We start from the raw sequence: 19,173 nt of genomic DNA, 5'->3' as shown, positions 1-19,173 counted from the left end.
GCTTTTTCAATATCAATTCAACTATCTGGCTTGAGAGAGGTTGTAGCAATATGAAGAATATTTTCAAGATGTTCATCTGAAATATTTTTGAATGCTTCATATGGGGAAAAAAGATTTTTGCAAATATACATGCTTGCCAAAAGAAATTATGAACAGATCATGTTTGTGAAATGTCGGATATTTTTCTTTAGGCAAGTATAACTTATAAAAGTTCAATACAGACACTTGAATAAATTTTTCTTTAAGTTGCATATCTTTACTCCAACACTATACATTCTATTTGCAAGTTTGCAGGTAACATGTTGATGTCAACTAGGAATGGATAGTAAATATACTGAAATGCAATTGGTAAAATATACGGAAATGCAATTGGCATAATTTTGAAATCTCTTCTCAAAGTTCTGTGACAAAACAGCAATTACAGATGCATACTGTTCACTGTTTACCTTGTTTAGTCTGTGATGTTGCAATGTTGGCACATGTGCACGTTCATTCCTTCATTTTCTGGTTATGTGATGCAGCTCCATGAATGGGCTTTGAGGGCTGCTTATGGCCCATAGGCCATTCTAAACACACTTGATTTAGATTATTGCATTATCCTTTCCTAATAGTGTTCTCTCCTACTTCAAGATATGATCTTCTTGGTTCAATAACTTCCCAATAGCCTACCAAACAAAGTAGCTTTCTGTTGTCTGGTAATTACCTAGTTTTCTCTGGGCAAGCCTGAAATGCCCTCACCTATCTCCCTCTACCTATCCTTTGTAGTTGAGTTTGAATGCCATCTTTGTTGTTGTTGTTGTTTGTTTTTTACCAATGGTTTCATGACCAAGCATTTGTTTTGCATCTCTCTCAGGCATTTATCAAGAACAATAGCAAAATAGAGTAGAAAAAGTCCTGAACTTTAACCTGACTTTGATACTTTATTTCTATAAACTTCAATTTCCTCATATGTAAGGTAGGATAATATTTTACTACCTCTCTCTGAGTTGGGAATTACATACTTTCCAAATTGTAAAGTAAGATAGGATCAATTACTATAGGGGCCCAATTTTCTTTTATATTTGGGTATATACCACATTGCCCTACTAGCCTGTGAATTCCTTGAAGACAGGAGCAGTATATTATCATTCTCAGTAACTTCTCAGAGCTAAGCATAGCACTCTACAAGCAGTGGTTGCTTAATAAATATTGGATGAAGTTCAAAGAAGTGGACTGGTGCAAAGACTGGAGGACCTTCTAGGAGAGGGAAAAGAATAGATGGACTAAGCTCATGGGTGGCTTTCACCATCATAATTTTAGAGCCACACTAAAGTCAGAAGCATCATAATAAAACACACTATAATTACCTGCTTTTTGTTGCTCTCTTGTAGTCAATGCTATCATCCTAGGTGTTTAGATATATTTTATTGTAGGACATATTTTTGTTATCTACTCTGACTAAATGTAGATGTTATATATGACCTTAAATTGATGAATCTGTATTATTCAATGGAATAGCATCCTTTATACCACAGAGATGTCTAACTGCCAAAAAGCAAGTAGTTTAGTGATTATCCCATAAACTTTATTACTGAAGTAAGTTAACAAGGAGGGACAGGGGAGCTGAAATTTTGTGAAGGAAAAAAATACTAAAGAAGTATTTTTTAAAGAATAAATTGGGGGGCAGCTAGGTGGTGCAGTGAATAGAGCACCGGCCTTGGAGTAAGGAGTACCTGGGTTCAAATCAGACCTCAGACACTTAATAATTACCTAGCTGTGTGGTCTTGGGCAAGCCACTTAACCTTATTGCCTTGAAAAATATTAAAAAAAAAAAAGAATAAATTGGGGCAGCCAGATGGCATAGTAGATAGAGCACTAGCCCTGGAGTCAGGAGGACCTTAGTTCAAATCTGGCCTCAGACACTTAAAAATTACCTAGTTGCATGACCTTGGGCAAGTCACTTAACTCCATCGACCTACAAAAAGCAAAAAAAAAAAATAGAGTGGGAGAGAATTAATTGCTATTTTCAGAGACTTATTATTGCTCAGATAGCCAGATCTGAAAATCTGACTCCCTTAGGTGGAAGGTTATATAGCTTCCTATTGGAAAAATGCAGAAACAACAGGGATACGGGCTGGGTTGGTCTCCTTTCTGGAGAAATTGTTAATTACCACTGTCATGCTATATTTGGTTCTATATTAGTTACAAAGAGTGATTGCTTGGAAATCCAGCAGCATAAAAATTTATTCAAAGTCTCTATAGTAAGTGCCTGAAACTGGGGATCAGGTGGAATGGAGTCAAAATTCTTTGGAAGGTATGGGGCGGCTAGGTGGTGCAGTGGATAGAGCACCAGCCTTGGAGTCAGGAGTACCTGGGTTCAAATCCGGTCTCAGACACTTAATAATTACCTAGCTGTGTGACCTTGGGCAAGCCACTTAACCCCATTGCCTTGCAAAAATCTAAAAAAAAAAAAATTCTATGGAAGTTGAGGGTTTTAGTTGTCCTACTCTTTGATTCAAAGAAGCCAAAAGAGATACTCATCCCAAAGAGATTGCTAAAGAGAATCACACATCTCAATATAGGTGGATGATTAACAGAATTACTTGTTAGTATGGACAATTCAAAGTACCCACACTCACTTGCAGCTCCTTCTTTAGGGGTATGTTATCACTTGATCCTGAATAGGAAAAAAAAGGCTAAGTAGAGATGCTGAGCTTTAGGTTTGGTATCTCTCTATCCTATTTTCCAGTTGCCACCTGGGTGGGGAAAATAGGGTAGAAAGGTTTGGACCAGTAAGGCTCTAATGGGGGAGGGTGTAGATTACTTCCTCTGGCTTATGGCCAGAGACACAGCATGTGGGTGGTTGGGGATAGGGAAGATAATGAGAGAATCAAATCTGGGAAACGCTAACTTGTAATTGGCCTGTGACAGCAGTAAACTCAAACTGAGATTTTCTCATACTCTATCTCTCTTGGAGACATTAGTGGCTATACAAACTGGGGCACTCTTGGATTACTGTGGCCAAAAAAAAAATCTTTCCTAAGTTGGCCAACCTTCTGCTCACAGAATCTCCATATTTAGTGAGGCTAGGCCTTAGGGAGCAGGCACAATCTACCATCAGACAGTTCCCCACTGGCAGTCTCAAAGTTACAAGAGTCATTTCTGAGCTACATTAAGGGATTGTGGTAAGTCACTTGAGGAAGAATGAGTTGCTAAGAGGGTCAAAAGTATGACTCTTGTCTTACTTATTAACTTATTAAAAAATCCTTAGATAACTACAATGTAGAATACCATTCAAGATTTTTGTGATCTTTTAAATGGTCATTGTCAAATAACAATTAAAAAAGTAATTTCACCTATGTATACTTTAAAATATTTTGAATTTCAGGAGGAGGAAGCACTGTTTAATAGAAAGGGCACTGGATTTGTAATTAGGAGAGACCTAGAACTGAAGAAAGCATGGGTTCTGAAAACTATACATTAATGAACTTGACCCTGGTAACTGGCAAAATTCTAAAGCATATCATTAAAGGTTAGCAACAAGGAACTGGTGATCACAAAGGCGCCACATGGCTAATCAAGAATAAGGCACACTAATCTAACCTCATGTCATTTTTTGATAGCAATACTTGAAAGTGAGATCAAATGAATATTTAATTTTTGGCATACCTATATTTTTAGCAAAGCATCTGACAAAAATCTCTGATGCTATTCTTATAGAAAATATAAATAGCTGGAGGCTAGAGTAAGGTGGATCTGAAGCTGTCTGAACAGCTTAGAAGATAACTGATAACAGAATGCCCTAGTGATTTGATATTGGTCATTTGTCATTTAACACTTTTAGCATAGATGACGTATTTATCACATTTGCAAAAGACAAAAGAGGAATAATTTATATTAGAAGATAGCTAAAATAACAATGTAATCAGATAAAAATTTAAATGGGATAAAGGTAAAGAGCTACACTATGTTAAAACAAAACAAAAATAGATCTTTATTAATACAAGATAGAGAAAGCATGCCCGGTCAATAATACCTCTGAAAAAGATCAATTGATTTTCTCAGACTGCAAGTTCAATGAGTCAACTAATGTGATATAGTAGCCAAAAAGAGTTACTATGACATTAAACTGAATTAAGAGAAGATGATGTTCAGGTGGGGGATAATGAAAGCATTACTGGATTCTACACTAGTCATACAACCTCTGGAGTATTATATATATAATTAGAAATGACATTTTAAAAAGGACACTTGTAAGTTAGACAGTGTCCAAGAGAGGGCAACCAGGATGGTGAAGAACTTTGATATTCTGTCATATGAAGGCTGGTTGAAAGAACCGAAGGTGTTTAAGTCTGAAATGGATGAGACTTGGGGGAAGACCTGATAGCTACTTTCAATTAGGGCTTTCATCTGGAAAAGGGATTAGATTATTTTCTTCTACTTGATATCAAAAAGTAACATTAGAAACAAGTAGATGCCAGTCATTTTTCAACTTGATGAAAGGAAAAACAGAACAAAACTTCATAACAATTGGAGCTATCCAAAAGTGGAATGGGCAGCTAGGAGGATCAGTGGATAAAGAATAGGACCTGAAGTCAAGATAGAGCTGAATTAAAAATCTAGCCTTAGTCACTTACTACTTGTACACCCCTGGGCATGTCACTTAACTTCTAGCTGCCTCAATTTCCTCATTTGTAAAATGAGAATAATAATAACAAAAGCACCTGCTTTCTATGTTTGTTAAGGACAAAATGAGATATTTGTAAAGGGCTTTGCAAGCTCTAAAGTTCTAGAAAAATATAATAATTATCATCATCAGATAAGGATTGTACTAGAGGTCTTCTGAGCTTTCTTCAACTCAGATTCTATATTTCTATGATTAAAGTTAGAAAATGCCTCTTTATTTTTTAAGGATACTATTATACTACTAAAATTGCAATACTAAGTTAATGATCCAGACCTTTTATCATTTTAGTCTTAGTACCTTTTGAGGAGTTCCTAGTTATCAGCCTGGATTATTATTCTTGATAGAGTCACATTTAAGTAACAAGGCAATTAACTTTGATTTAATCTCATAATATTTCACAAAAATACAATCAATTGATTGAAAATCAATTCTAAAAGATATTGGCTTTTGAAACCTTAAAAATAAATTAAAATGAAGTGCTTCCATTAAAAATTCAATTTTCAAGGAAAAATGGATTTCTTAAAAAAGTTTAAGGAACATAATTTATACTTATCAAACATGATAAGTATTAAATTAAATCTGTTCCTACTCCTTCCAAGTATTAACATATAAACCTGGATAAAAACATTATGCACAAATGTACATTTTATATTAGATAGCAAGATTTTTATTTTCTTTCTGCTGTTGGGTATTTTTTTAAATGAGCAACAGTACTCAGAAAATGGAATGGAGGACATGGTATTTTTAATTTTTAGACCCTCAAAATGAAACTGTGAGAAACATCAAAATACAAAGAAAAAAAATTTTTTTAATTTACCTCATGGAATGAATCTGGATTTCCAGGATTAAATAATGAAGGTAGTTTCTCTTCTAAACCACGCACTATTTCTGGCCACACAGAATTCACCAGAAAATCATATCCAGGAACAGTATTACCTTTTTCACTGTGAGATAAAGATAAGATTCTAGTTTAGTACATTCCCATTTAAAGTGTCTCTTCTTCACACAAAAAGCAAACGTTACTGTGATGTTTTCTACTGTCTTTCATTCTAGAACTCAGTCTACATCTCACTATAGCCTTCCTCACAAATAGTTTTGCTCTTTTGCCCTAATCTCAGTTCAGTTCAGTTATAGTTTTATTATCAAATCTGACCATTTTTAATCAGTTCCCTTATTATTTTCCTTTAGGAGTGAGAATCCTATTTGCTTATTCCACATTGCTCTGCAAGCAGTGACTGATGTAGAGCAGGAATTTTAAAAACTTCTAGGAATGTCACTAACACTCCACACCCTGAAAATTTCATTGTTATTGCATTTTCATAGAAAAATGCAGCACCACCACAAAAGAAAAATGATTATTTGGTTCAAACTGCCAATTTATATGTTATAGGATATAAAGTGGAAGAAAATATATGAGATCATCTTAGTCCAGAAAGATGAACTGATTTGCCCAAGGCCACATAGATCATAGGCATTGTAACTGGAATTCAAACTTCAGCTGTGTCAACTTCATTGTTTTGGTCACTACACCAGAGCTATTAGGTATGTTTTCCCCCCAAATCAAGAAGTATGGGGGTGGCTAGGTGAGGGGCAGCTAGGTGGCGTAGTGGATAAAGCACCAGCCTTGGAGTCAGGAGTACCTGGGTTCAAATCTGGTCTCAGACACTTAATAATTGCCTAGCTGTGTGGCCTTGGGCAAGCCACTTAACCCCATTTGCCTTGCAAAAACTTAAAAAAAAAAAGTATGCTGCAATTCATCCAGCTTCAAAACCTAATGAACCAGTAAGCACTTCAACAAAATTTTGACAGATGTTGTCCTTAAAGAAATGAGGAAGAAGAAATTCAAATTTCTTTCATATGGTGTTTCTAATTAGCAAGTTCTCTAAATTTTAAATAGCAATAGATTTTTTTTCTGAAACTATATTATCTTTTATATAAACAGCATCCATCACAATCTGGTCATTAAGTTGTTTTCGAAAGGTTTCTTTTGTTCTAGTTTAGTATTTTCTAAGCAACAAATGGGAAATGGGTCTTATTTTAGCAAAATTGGCAAATAAATGTCTTATAGCTAAATTGCTTTCCTAAAATAGGGTTTGTTAACATTTTGACAAGAGTGCTAAAGTATTGTGCCAAAATCTCATCTTTTTCTTCATAATATTCCAGCTTAGCAAAAATGTTAGTTCTTTATATGTAAGGGGGAGGGGAGGAATAGTAATTTTCCAAATATTCAACTCTACATAATAGTATTACATTTTTAATTACACATAGAGTTCCTAAAATAAGAAATTTGGAAGCTAAAGATAAAAAGGAGGATTTTGCTATTCTGGCTTTGGATATTATAATAATTAAAACTGAAAAGAAAGAATTAAAATTTATTGAAGGAGTGACAAATGAAAAACTAAGATTAAAAGCATGTAATACCTGTGAATAGATACACAATTAAATCAATCTATAGTCTTCAGAGAATAAAGCTTAAACCTTGATAGCTTTAGAAGCATTTTATATCCATTATCATTATTGCTACTAATTATAGCTAGTTACAAATGACAGCCTATTAATGTAAATACAATTTTATTTTATAAACGATAATTTCAGTTTAGTTTCTGATCACTTGCATGACAGTGGACAAAAAATAAATCTACAGACCTCAATTTTCTCATCTGTAAAATTATGAGGTGGGATTAGAGATTCATTACATTCCTTTCCAGCTTTAAATTGTATGTTCTTATATAATACCATCTAGGAACTTAAACATTCAATTTTTAAATCATTCTTTGTGTGTATTTAAAAAAACATGAAACAAAGGCATGATAACATTTTTACAGCATTTACCATGTGCCAGATCCTGTGTAAAGTGCTCTCAATTATTACCTTAATTGATTCTCAAAACAATCCTGGGAGAGAAATGCTATTACCTCCATTTTACAGGTGAGGAAATGGAGGCAAAAAGAGATGAAAGGCTTTGCCCAGGGTTATATACTAGTAAGTGTGCCTGAGGTTGGATTTGAATTCAGATCTAAATGTACAGTCATGCATCCACATCCAAGAACAAATTTACATTAAGTATATAGTTAAGTGCTTGTGCCTGGAGAAGAGGAAGAACATTGCATATGTATTCAAGACAGATTTCATGGAGTAAGTATACTTTTAAATAATTCCTGGAGAAGGGAAAAGAGAGACTGGAATGGAGACCATTTTTGCATGAAAAAATATATTGAAGAATATTTAGAAAACATTCCACCCTGCTCCTCTACAGAGGTGGAAGCACACTGTTTTATACACTACACATATTTTGAGACTTTTAGAATTTAGAATTCTTTTTTCTCTCTTCCTTTTCTTTGTTTAATGTTTAAAATATATTATTTGTTATATGAAATAGCTCTCTGGGAGAAAAAAAGTGAAGGAATGCTGGGAGATGGCTAGGATGATATTTTTTGTTTGTTTTTTAGATTTCTTCAAGGCAATGGGGTTAAGTGACTTGCCCAAGGCCACACAGCTAGGTAATTATTAAATGTTAAGTGTCTGAGGCCACATTTGAACTCAGGTACTCCTGATTCCAAGGCCAGTGCTCTATCCACTGCGCCACCTAGCTGCCCCTAGGATATTTTTTTTGCAAGATTTTATTTATTTTGAGTTTTACAATTTTCCCCCTAATCTTGCTTTTCTCCCCCAATCCCCCAGAGAAGGCAGTCTGTTAGTCTTTACATTGTTTCCATGGTATACACTATTGAATGTAATGAGTTGAATGTGATGAGAGAGAAATTATATTCTTAAGGGGAAAAAAATAAAGTATAAGGGATAGCAAAATTACATAATAAGATATTTTTTTTTTAAATTAAAGGCAATAGTCTTTGGTCTTTGTTTAAACTCCACAATTCTTTCTCTGGATACAGATGGTCTTCTCCATCACAGATATCCCCAAACTGTCCCTGATTGTTGCATTGATGGAATGAGCAGGTCCATCAAGGTTGATCATCACCCCCATGTTGCTGTTAGGGTATACAATCAATGTTTTTCTGGTTCTGCTCATCTCATTCAACATCAGTTCATGCAAATCCCTCCAGGCTTCCCTGAATTCCCATCCCTCCTGGTTTCTAATATAACAATAGTGTTCCATGACATACATATACCAGTTTGTTAAGCCATTTACTTAATTCCCAATTCTATGCCACCACAAACAGGGCTGCTATGAATATTTTTGTACAAGTGATGTTTTTACCCCTTTTTTTATCATCTCTCTTCAGGGTATAGGCCCAGTAGTGGTATTGCTGGGATCAAAGGGTATGCATGTTTTGTTGCCCTTTGGGTGTAGTTCCAAATTTCTCTCCAGAAAGGTTGGAGGAGTTCACAGCTCTACCAGTGTCCCAGATTTCCCACATCCCTTCCAACACTGATCATTGTCCTTTCTGGTCATATTGGCCAATCTGAGAGGTATGAGGTGGTACCTCAGAGATGCTTTAATTTTTATTTCTCTAATAAGTAATGATTTATAGCAATTTTTCATATGACTATGGATTGCTTTGATCTCCTCATCTGCCTTTACATATCCTTTGACCATTTGCATACCCTTTGACCACTTTAATTTAGTATATTTTTAAAAAGAAGGCCATTAATTAAAACATCTTTTTTTTTTATAAAAAAGAATACTTAAGAATATAAAAACTGAAAAGAGAAATGCAAGGAAGCTCCTTGAGGGTAGGGACTGTCATTCTTTTTGCTTGCATTTCTAGCACTTAGCATAGTATTAGAAGACAGAAAGCACTTAATAAATGATTGCTGACTGACTGCAAGTACATTCAAACAAAGGAGCTGGTTAAGGTAATATAACAGATATAAGGAAATTCTGGAGCATTTTCATAGAGGTCTTCAGACAGAGCACTGGCCTCAGAGTCAGGAGTACCTGAGTTCAAATCTGGTCTTAACACTTAATAATTACCTAGCTGTGTGGCCTTGGGCAAGTCACTTAACCCCATTGCCTTGATAGAGGATCTGATAAGTGACACTACCATTTTGACGTTTCAGATTTCATAACCTGCAACAAATAGCTAAAATTACAATGAGAAAATAGCAGAAAGGACAATGTAAAATAGTATTGACATTTCAGAATGACTTATGGATTTATCATGTCTACAGGTTGAAGAATTGTCCCACCGTTACAGCTGACTGTTTAATGGCTGAAATAGTTTTATAAGTTGATTTCTAGTAAATTCTCATCTCACACTCAGCAGATTGTTATTATTTTGTATAATAGTGCTTTCAACATTGGTCTCAGAGATAGAGAACATTATAAAATGCAAAGTAAACAATTTTTATTACATTAAAGTTTTTGTGCAAATAAAGCCAATGCAACCAAGATTAAGAGGGAATGCAGAAAGCTGGGAAATAATTTTTACAGCTAGCATTTCTGATAAAGGATTCAATTCTAAAATACACAAAGTTGAGTCAAAATTATAAGAATACAAGTCATTTCTCAATTGATAGTCAAAGGATATGAAAAGACAGTTTTTTAGATGAAGAAATTAAAGCTATCTAGTTATAAGAAAAACTGCTCTAAATCATTATTGATTACAGAAATGCAAATTAAAACAAGAGGTATCATCTCACTCTTATCAGATTGGCTAATATGACATAAAAGGAAAATGATCAATGTTAAGATGAGGAAAAACTGGGACACTAATGCACTATTGGTAGAATTGTAAACTGATCCAAATATTCTAGAGCAATTTGGAACTATGCCCAAGAGCAATAAAACTGCATATCCTCTGATCCAACAAGACCATTGCCAGGTCTGTATCCTAATGAGATAATAAAAAAGGGAAAATCCCCACATCAACAAGAATATTTATAGCAGCTCTTTTTGTAGTGGCAAAGAATTGCAAGGATATCAACTAATGGTTGAACAAATTGTGATATATGAATGTGATGTAACACTATTGTTCTGTAAGAAATCATTAATAGGAGCAGCTGGGTAGTGCAGTGGATAGAGCATCAGCTCTGGAGTCAGGAGGACCTAAGTTCAAATACAGCCTCAGATACTTAATAATTACCTAGCTATGTGACCTTGGGCAAGCCACTTATTCCCACTGCCTTGCAGAAAAACAAACAAAAAAAACCCCAAACCCCTCCCCCACCAAAAAGAAATCATTAGTTGGTGGATTTCGGAAAAACCTAGAAAGACTTAAATATGAACTTAATGAAGTGAGCAGAATCAGGAGAACATGGCACATAGTAACAGCAACACTGTGTAATGATCAACAAGACGTGGTTTTTCTCAGCAGTACAGTGAGCAAAGACAATATACTAAGGGACTTGTAAAGGAAAATGCCATCCATATCCAGAAAAAGAACAATGGAGTCTGAATACAGACCAAAGCACTTTTTGAAATGTTTTGTTTTATATTTTTCCCTCTCATGGCTTTTTCCCTTTTTGTTCTGATTCTTCTTTCACAACATGACTAATATGGAAATTTGTTTAACATAATTATATATGTATAACTCACATCAGATTATTCACTGGCATAGGAAGGGATGAGAAAAATTTAGAACTCAAAATCTTATAAAAAATTAATGTTGAGAGCAGCTAGGTGGCACAGTGGATAAAGCACCGGCCCTGGAGTCAGGAGTACCTGGGTTCAAGTCCGGTCTCAGACACTTAATAATTACCTAGCTGTGTGGCCTTGGTCAAGCCACTTAACCCCGTTTGCCTTGCAAAAAAAAAAAAAACCTAAAAAAAATTAATGTTGATTTTACTTGACTTTTCACTGTAACATAAATATACAAATGAAAAAAAGGAAAAAGAAACAAAGAAAATAAAACTCTAAAAATCAGAATCAGAAACTATCTTTACATGTAATTGGAAAATAAAATAAAAAAACTAGTCTGTTAAAAATCTAATATCAGAAATAATAAATAACAATTTAAAGGTTAATACATATTTTCTGCCTCAGATTTTTAAAAAGCAAAAATCTAAGACCCTTGTAAATAGTATGTAGCTATTGTAGCAGTTTCAAATTTGCATTTAATCTAGTCAATACTCTCACGGAATTAGTAATTTTTAAATATAGGTTTTGGAGTTCAGAATGAAGGAAGCAACTTTAAGGGAAAAATAACATGGCAAGTTAAGAATGATTCAGTTTGAAATACAATTATGGTTAAAGTTAAAAAATTACAATACCTTGAGATGGCTCCTCCTGTGACTTCTCTAAGAAGGCGGCAATGGTGAGGAACAAACTCCAACAGCTTGTTATACATGGTCTGAAGTCCTTTTGGGTGAGACTGAACAAACTGTTCTACAATCACCTGTCAGCAAAAGTAACAATATAAAGAAACTAAATAGATGGAGCTATATTACCAACACAAAAAAATGATAAAAATCTTAAAAATCTGACCCCTGCTACCCTAAAAATCTTTATACTACAGCTAGCACAATGTTTTTTACCAGGGTACCAGACTCCTTAATAATTATAAAAATAAAATCCCAGAAAGTGATATAACAAAAAAGGTCAGGTTTGACCACAGAGAAATCCATGTTAAGCAGAAGAGTCTTCAAGCTGACAAATCAGCACTTCTTCTCTTTTTTTTTAAGGTTTTTGCAAGGCAAACGGGGTTAAGTGTCTTGCCCAAGGCCACACAGCTAGGTAATTGTTAAGTGTCTGAGACCAGATTTGAACCCAGGTACTCCTGACTCCAGGGCTGGTGCTTTATCCACTGTGCCACCTAGCTGCCCAAAATCAGCACTTCTCAACTGCTGCTCTTTATTTTTATGCCACTTGATGATTCTGAAAGGAAAATAATGGGCTAGGTACTGATCTAGGGAATCATTTTCCATGGCAAAAAATTCTTCATCTACTTGGAGTAATGAGTTTGTGATTATCCCACTGATTCAGGAAAAAAGTTTATTGGAACATAGAAGGACAAGGACACAGAAAAAATAAACTACGGAGTTAATATATATAGAGAGAAAAAAGGTTTTGTTTTCTAAAAGTAATATGGTTAAAAACAGGTTCTCTATCTTATGGTTGGTTTAATATCTTACTAAAGGTATTCCCAGCCTAAAATATTCTTTTAATTTAGATTGCAATCTTTTTGACTATTAACCAAAAACAGTATCACAAATCCATGAGATGTGCATTGCAACTGAATTTACTATGAGATAAAGGCACATTCCCTATAGTAAGGAGCTCAGTGATTCAGGGAAAGCCTTGGGTATTGAATTTTATAGGGAAAAGAGGTAGTGAGGGAAAAAGAACTAATCCAGTTCCAAAGGGGAGGGGAAGTTAATGGCAAAAGCAGCATTCTTTACCTTGGGAACTGCTAGACCATGAAGATAGGATGGTCTGCTTATCTACAAGGGTTCCAGCTGAACAAAACAGTTTCTCAGTTTGGTATAGTCTAATTGGTACTGTGATGCAAAAACCAAAATATGACAGCTTAGGGCTGTACTTCATGCTCAATATGTTAAGAGCCTCCTGCATACTCTAGGTCCAGTGTGTCTGAACAAAAGAGCAACTGAAGAAAACAAGTTCAGGGGTCTCTCATATATACTGTCATTCAATGAAACTGTTCTCAATAGAGTTACCAAAGACTCTTTATTTTTTACATTTGATGGTTTTTTTCTCAGTACTAAATCTTTCTTCCTTCTAGTCAGTCACCCTGATTTTAAGTTTAGATTTTTCTGTGACTCTTCCCTTTTTGTTTTCCCTATAACCAATCTTGTCAATTTTGCCTCAATAACTAGTTCAGGCTTTTGTCACATTTTACCTAGATTCCAGTAATCTCCTCCATCTGCCTGCTCCAATCTCTATCCTCCTGTTATTTCTAAAACACAGAGGTGACCAAAACTCATTAATCCAAGTTCTCCACAGAAGTACAGAAGAATGTAAGCTTGAGGGTAGAAATGACTTTTGTTTTTTTTCTGTGCCCATAATACCTACAAAAGGTGCTTAACTGAATGTTCCATTACCCAACAATTATTTATTTAGAAGTCAATAGTCCTGGGATAAAATACAAAATCCATTCTCCAAATTGGTACTGGAAGCTTTTCACAAAAGGGTCCCAACCTACTTTGTAGAAAGATTGACAGAGGCGAGAACATCTGATAGATAGATATTAATTAAATGTTAGTATGTGGTAGGAATTGTGCTAAAACTTGGGACTAGAAATATAATAAATTAAGGTAGACCTTGTCCTCAAAATGTTTACATTTTATATTTACAGCTTTTTGTGGTTGCAAAGAAGTGGAAAAATGGTGGGGGGATATTCATCAGTTGATGTCCACAAACTGTGGTATGTAGATATAATGGAGTACTACTGTTCTGTAAGAAATTAAGTGGGATGACTTCAGAAAAGCTTGAAAAGACTTGCATGAGCTGATGCTGAATAAAGTGAGTAGAACCAGAAGAACATTGTACACATAATTGGGTGATGATGGACTTAGTTCCTTTCAGCAGTTCAGTGATCAATGACAATTACAAAAAGATTTGTGATGGAAAATACCATCCAAATCTGGAAAAAAAAAGATTTAGTCTGAATCCAGACTAAAGCATACAATTTTCACTTTTTCTTAGGGTTTTTTTTTTTTTTGGCAAGGCAATGGGGTTAAAGTGGCTTGCCCAAGGCCACACAGCTAGGTAATTATTAAATGTCTGGGGCCAGATTTGAACTCAGTACTCCTGACTCCAAGACAGGTGCTCTATCCACTGTACCATCTAGCTGCCCCCAATTTTCACTTTTTAAAACTTTTTTTTCTTATTCCCCCCCCTTTAGTTCTGATTCGTCTTTTACAACATGATTAATAAGTAAATACGTTTAACATGGTTGTTACCCTACATCAGATTACTCATTGTCATAGGGTGGGGGAGGGAAAGAAGTAAAGGAGAAAAACGTGGAACTCAAAATCTTACAAAAAGATGACTGCCGAAAGAGATCTTTACGTACGATTGAAAAAATAAATTAACATAAAAAAGTTTACATTTTACTTTATATTTTTGGCACAAGACAGTCTAGCTCCTATCTCTCTATCTTTCCACAGATAATGCTGCCCAGGCCTGGAAATTAACATGGTCCTCCTCTTCATACAATACCAAGCTCTTTCAAGGCTCAGCAAAAGGACTAATTGCTCTAAGTTGTCTTTTTATTGTATTATATTACTATACTTTTTGTATTAAGAGGCAACACTGAGTTACTACTGATGGAGAAACAGCCTTTGAATCAGGAAGATTCACTGCAAACATTGGCAAATCTATGAAGCTCTCAGTCAGGCATCTAAGACACTAAGTGATGAACAAGTTGCTAAACACTGACAGTTTCCTATGTCTATGAAATCAAAGGTCTGCTACCTCCACAACCCACCCTGCTAAGTGCTTATCTGTGTTAATATTTATTTCTTCTAAGTAGAAACTATGTGAGGGTGAGGATTTTTCCGTTTTTGGTCTTTGTAGTCAATATTTATTGAATAAATACTCTATTTTCAGTTCTATAACACAATGAATAACTGGCACCAAATCTCATGATGCTTGTATGTGGTAACTTCAGGAATCTGGTCCTAATAAATAAATTACATGTGCTAACATTCAGAGTTTGCCCTAATAAAGAACAAACAGAATTAAGTCAACTTGTGTTAAGCCTCCAGAGTTTATTCTTAGGAAAGAATGATCAGAGTTAGGTTAAAAACACAGTTAATTATCTCTTAAGTTTGTGATTTACTCATATGCTTGAGAATCTGCCTAACCAGGACCCAATGTTGAGATTTTGAGACACATATAGAAATTAGACAAAGGATTGTAAAATTATACGGGGGAGTCAATGAAATTCTTTTTTTTTTTCATGAAGATGTCACAGCATATACTATAGCTCCATTCCCCAATTCAGAATTTCAGTTTCATGTCATGACAACCAGAGATTCCATTCCATTAAGGGGAAGAGGCGTGCCTCCTCTTGACTCAGGATAATTATATCTTATCAGATATGTCAGGGACCTCCATAAAATATGGAAATCTCTTCCTCCAGGATGTAGGGCCATCTGGTGGCTATTGATATGGGTGGGGGGGTAGATATAATTAGAGAGAGGGGAGAAGACATAAATTTATATTTCATCATATGAAACAGTACTGGAAAGAATCCTGGTCTTGGACTCAGTGATTTTGGGTTCAAATTCTCTCACTGTCAGTGATTACTGTGACTTATGTGACCTTGGGCAACATTTCTCTGGTTTTCTCAATTATAAAGAAAAGGGGTTGTTCAGGTGGCATCTTAGGTTTCTTCTAGCTCTAAATCTATGATACAAGGAAATAAGATCCTTCAAAATTACTGATAAAGAAATTGCTTGAAATTTGACGCCATTTCTTTCCCAATAAGACAGTTATGAAAGAGTATATAAGAGGGGGCAGCTAGGTGACGCAGTGGACAGAGCACCGACCCTGGAGTCAGGAGTACCCGAGTTCAAATCCGGCCTCAGACACTTAATAATTACCTGGCTGTGTGGCCTTGGGCAAGTCACTTAACCTCATTGCCTTGCAAAAAAAACAAAAAAAAGAGTACATAAGAGAAAACAGAAAGAAAAAGAGAAAATCTCATTTGTTTCTGCTAATGTGATAACAAATTTTATTTTAAATGGTTCCTGAAATGCTATTTTCTTCACTTAGATTCAAATAAATGCTATGGAAGCATTTAACTGTCCATTTTCTTTTAAATGAGGATTATCCAGTCATAAGGAATTGCGAATTAAATCATGCTGGAGACAGGGCTGCTGTAATAAAGGCAGATGATAAGGGACTGAAGACAACTTTAGCTTGGTGTTGGTTGGGAGACAAAGAGAATACAGATTGTTACCATGAAGAATTTAGGTTTCTGGAAGAAAAGCATTCTCTTAATAACTTAGAAAGTGTTAGATAAAGGAGCAATATTATATAGCAAGTCCCAGACAAACCTTAACCTAAAAAAGAATCCATTCTACCATATTCCCAAATAGACATCCAACCTTGCTGGAAGACCTCTAAAAACGAAGAATCCACTGCCAACTCAGTTTAAATACTAAGGAGAATTTTGCAGTTTTGAAAGTGAAATCTTGATGATATATGGATACACAGACAGACACTCACCCCCCCCCAATCAAGTTATTTTAAAAATATATATTCCTAAGATATTTTATAGATTCAAAACAGATTCAGTCTGACCATCATTTTTGATATCATATAATAACCGATGTTTATAATGGTAATTTGAGATTTAAAAAGATTATGTATAGCTTAATCTTAGGTTTGCATTTACATTTTTATTTTGTGTACTTTAAAATTTTAATTAGAAAATCTGTAATAATGCAATTACTGAAATGATACAGAAATGTGTCACACTTTTATATAGCCTTTTAAAGTTTCACAAACATTATTTCTTTTGAGTCTCACAATAATTCTGTGACGTAGGTAGGTTTCATAATATTATCTATATTCTGAAGAAATTAAAACTCAGTTTTACATAACTTTCCTAAGGCCACAGACAGTAAAGTAGCAAAAGAGGAATTAACCAGGAAGACTTAAATTCTAGACCTTTATCCACTATACTATACAATACTCCTCTCATGGGAACTGATTAATAAGATCACCCCGTTTATCAAATCATATCTTAGACAGGTTCAGAATATAAAGATTTTTAATTAGTTGACAAAAATTTGAGAAGTGCTGGCTCAGGTCCATATGAAGAGAAAACAAAAAATTTATTAAATTATAAATGCATAAATTTTGTATATTATAATCTATTTTATTAGTTATTAACACAAATATACACATATGAATTTATTATAAATAGTTTAAGGCACTAAAAAATTATGGACTATGGATTCTCTTTGGAAAAATCTCCTCTTTATTTCTCTTTCATCCAGAATGTCACATGATTTTCACTCACAACAATCACTGTAACTTACACTTTTTGTAGAAGGAAATCTAAGAAGTTTTTTTATGGACGTAGTGTGTAATTTTATTTCTTTGGTGTGTTAAATAAATATGACCAGAATCATTAAAAATCAAAGTTTGGAATGAAACCTAGAATAATTTGAGGTTTTTCACATTCACAGGGCTTCAGTACCCCTAACCCAATCAATGTTAAGGAAAAACTGTACTTGTTAATTTTCCAAAAAGGAAAATCTCATAATGTACATACCTCATCAATGTATGGTTTTACTAGTACTTGTCCAACTAATGCCTCTGCATCTCGTGTCTTGTCAATTGTCGCGTAAGTCCTCAAGCAATGACGTATTATATCAACATTAGAAGTCTGAAGCCCTTCTAATAGTAGTCCTTCTAATGATTGTTGCAGCATGGCAGTAATACCAGCTATACGCTAGGAAAAAAAAGCAATAAATATAAACCCATAAACCTGTGGATTACAACGTTTTTTTTTTTACAAAGTTTCTTGTTCCTAGAAACCAAAATTTTACCAAAGTCAAATGCTACTCAAATTCCTGAAAAATTAAAACAAGAATTTCTCACACAAAGTAGAGGAAAGAGTAAAATTTTTTTTAAATGAAACTTGTAATCATTACACATTGAAAGACTGTCAAGAACATTGAAAACCTAAAGTTGTTCACTTCCTGGATTATGTGTAATTGTTACATATAATTTACTCTTCATATATTTGTATTTACATTATAATTTTTTAAAAATTTCTTATACATTGTATTATTTAATCATAATAACAATCCCATGGGAGTCCAGGAGGACAAGTAAAAGCCCCACTTTTTTCAAAGCTCCAAGAGGCTAGTAATGATAACTGTTAGAATTTAAATAGTTCTTCAAGATTTGCAGAGATGAAAGTTGGAAAAAAGTTAAGTGACTTGCCCAGGATCACAGAGACAATGTCTGAGGCAACATTTGAACTGAGGTCTCTCTGACTTCAAGTCTAACACTTTATTCATTGCATCATACAGTTAAATTACCTGCTAAGGTAAATTTAGTAAAATCTAGTAAGTATTGTGACAAAAAGTAGGATTCAGAGCTTCTAAATACAAGTATGGTGTTCCTTTGTTTACACACCACAGTCCCTCTCCAGATGCATCACTATGGAAAACAAAAAACCGAACTAGATACATTCCTAAATGTGTTAAGGTCCTCAACTGTCATAAATACATGAAAATCAAAATGATACTTACCGGTCTCACTTTATCCAAAAGAGGCATTCCTTTGCTTTGAACAGCATGAAATTGTAACTGGTTAAACTCTGTGGCAATTCTCTCTAAAATCTGCCCAGTCAAAAGTGGGCTAAAAAGAAAACAATTAAAAGAAAACTGCAATATATGAAGTGTTATTAATTCATTGTGTTCTCTCTTATCTGTTACTTTTATGTCTTCTGAGTTTTTTTTAGGTTTGTTTTTTTACAAGGCAAATGGGGTTAAGTGGCTTGTCCAAGGCCACACAGCTAGGTAATCATTAAGTGTCTGTCTTATCTAGTATTTTTTTTTTTTTTAGTTTTTGCAAGGCAATGGGGTTAAGTGGCTTGCCCAAGGCCACATGGCTAGGT

The 19,173-nt window shown here is 34.5% G+C and overlaps 1 protein-coding gene across 1 annotated transcript in view; it reads right to left on the bottom strand.

Annotated features, from left to right (window-relative positions):
- Positions 1-19,173, bottom strand: part of COG2 (component of oligomeric golgi complex 2) — an 80,499-nt gene that overhangs the window by 30,051 nt on the left and 31,275 nt on the right. Inside the window, exons 6-9 of the mRNA XM_074223038.1 lie at positions 18,806-18,914; positions 17,818-17,997; positions 11,840-11,964; positions 5,484-5,610 (exon numbers count right to left, since the gene is read on the bottom strand). Of these exons, the coding sequence (XP_074079139.1) occupies positions 5,484-5,610; positions 11,840-11,964; positions 17,818-17,997; positions 18,806-18,914 (541 nt within the window). The remainder of the gene's footprint in view (positions 1-5,483; positions 5,611-11,839; positions 11,965-17,817; positions 17,998-18,805; positions 18,915-19,173) is intronic.

The sequence above is a fragment of the Macrotis lagotis genome, chromosome 2, assembly GCF_037893015.1.
Source record: "Macrotis lagotis isolate mMagLag1 chromosome 2, bilby.v1.9.chrom.fasta, whole genome shotgun sequence".
Taxonomy (NCBI): Eukaryota; Metazoa; Chordata; class Mammalia; order Peramelemorphia; family Peramelidae; genus Macrotis; species Macrotis lagotis.
This window is presented reverse-complemented; position numbering and strand designations above follow the sequence as displayed.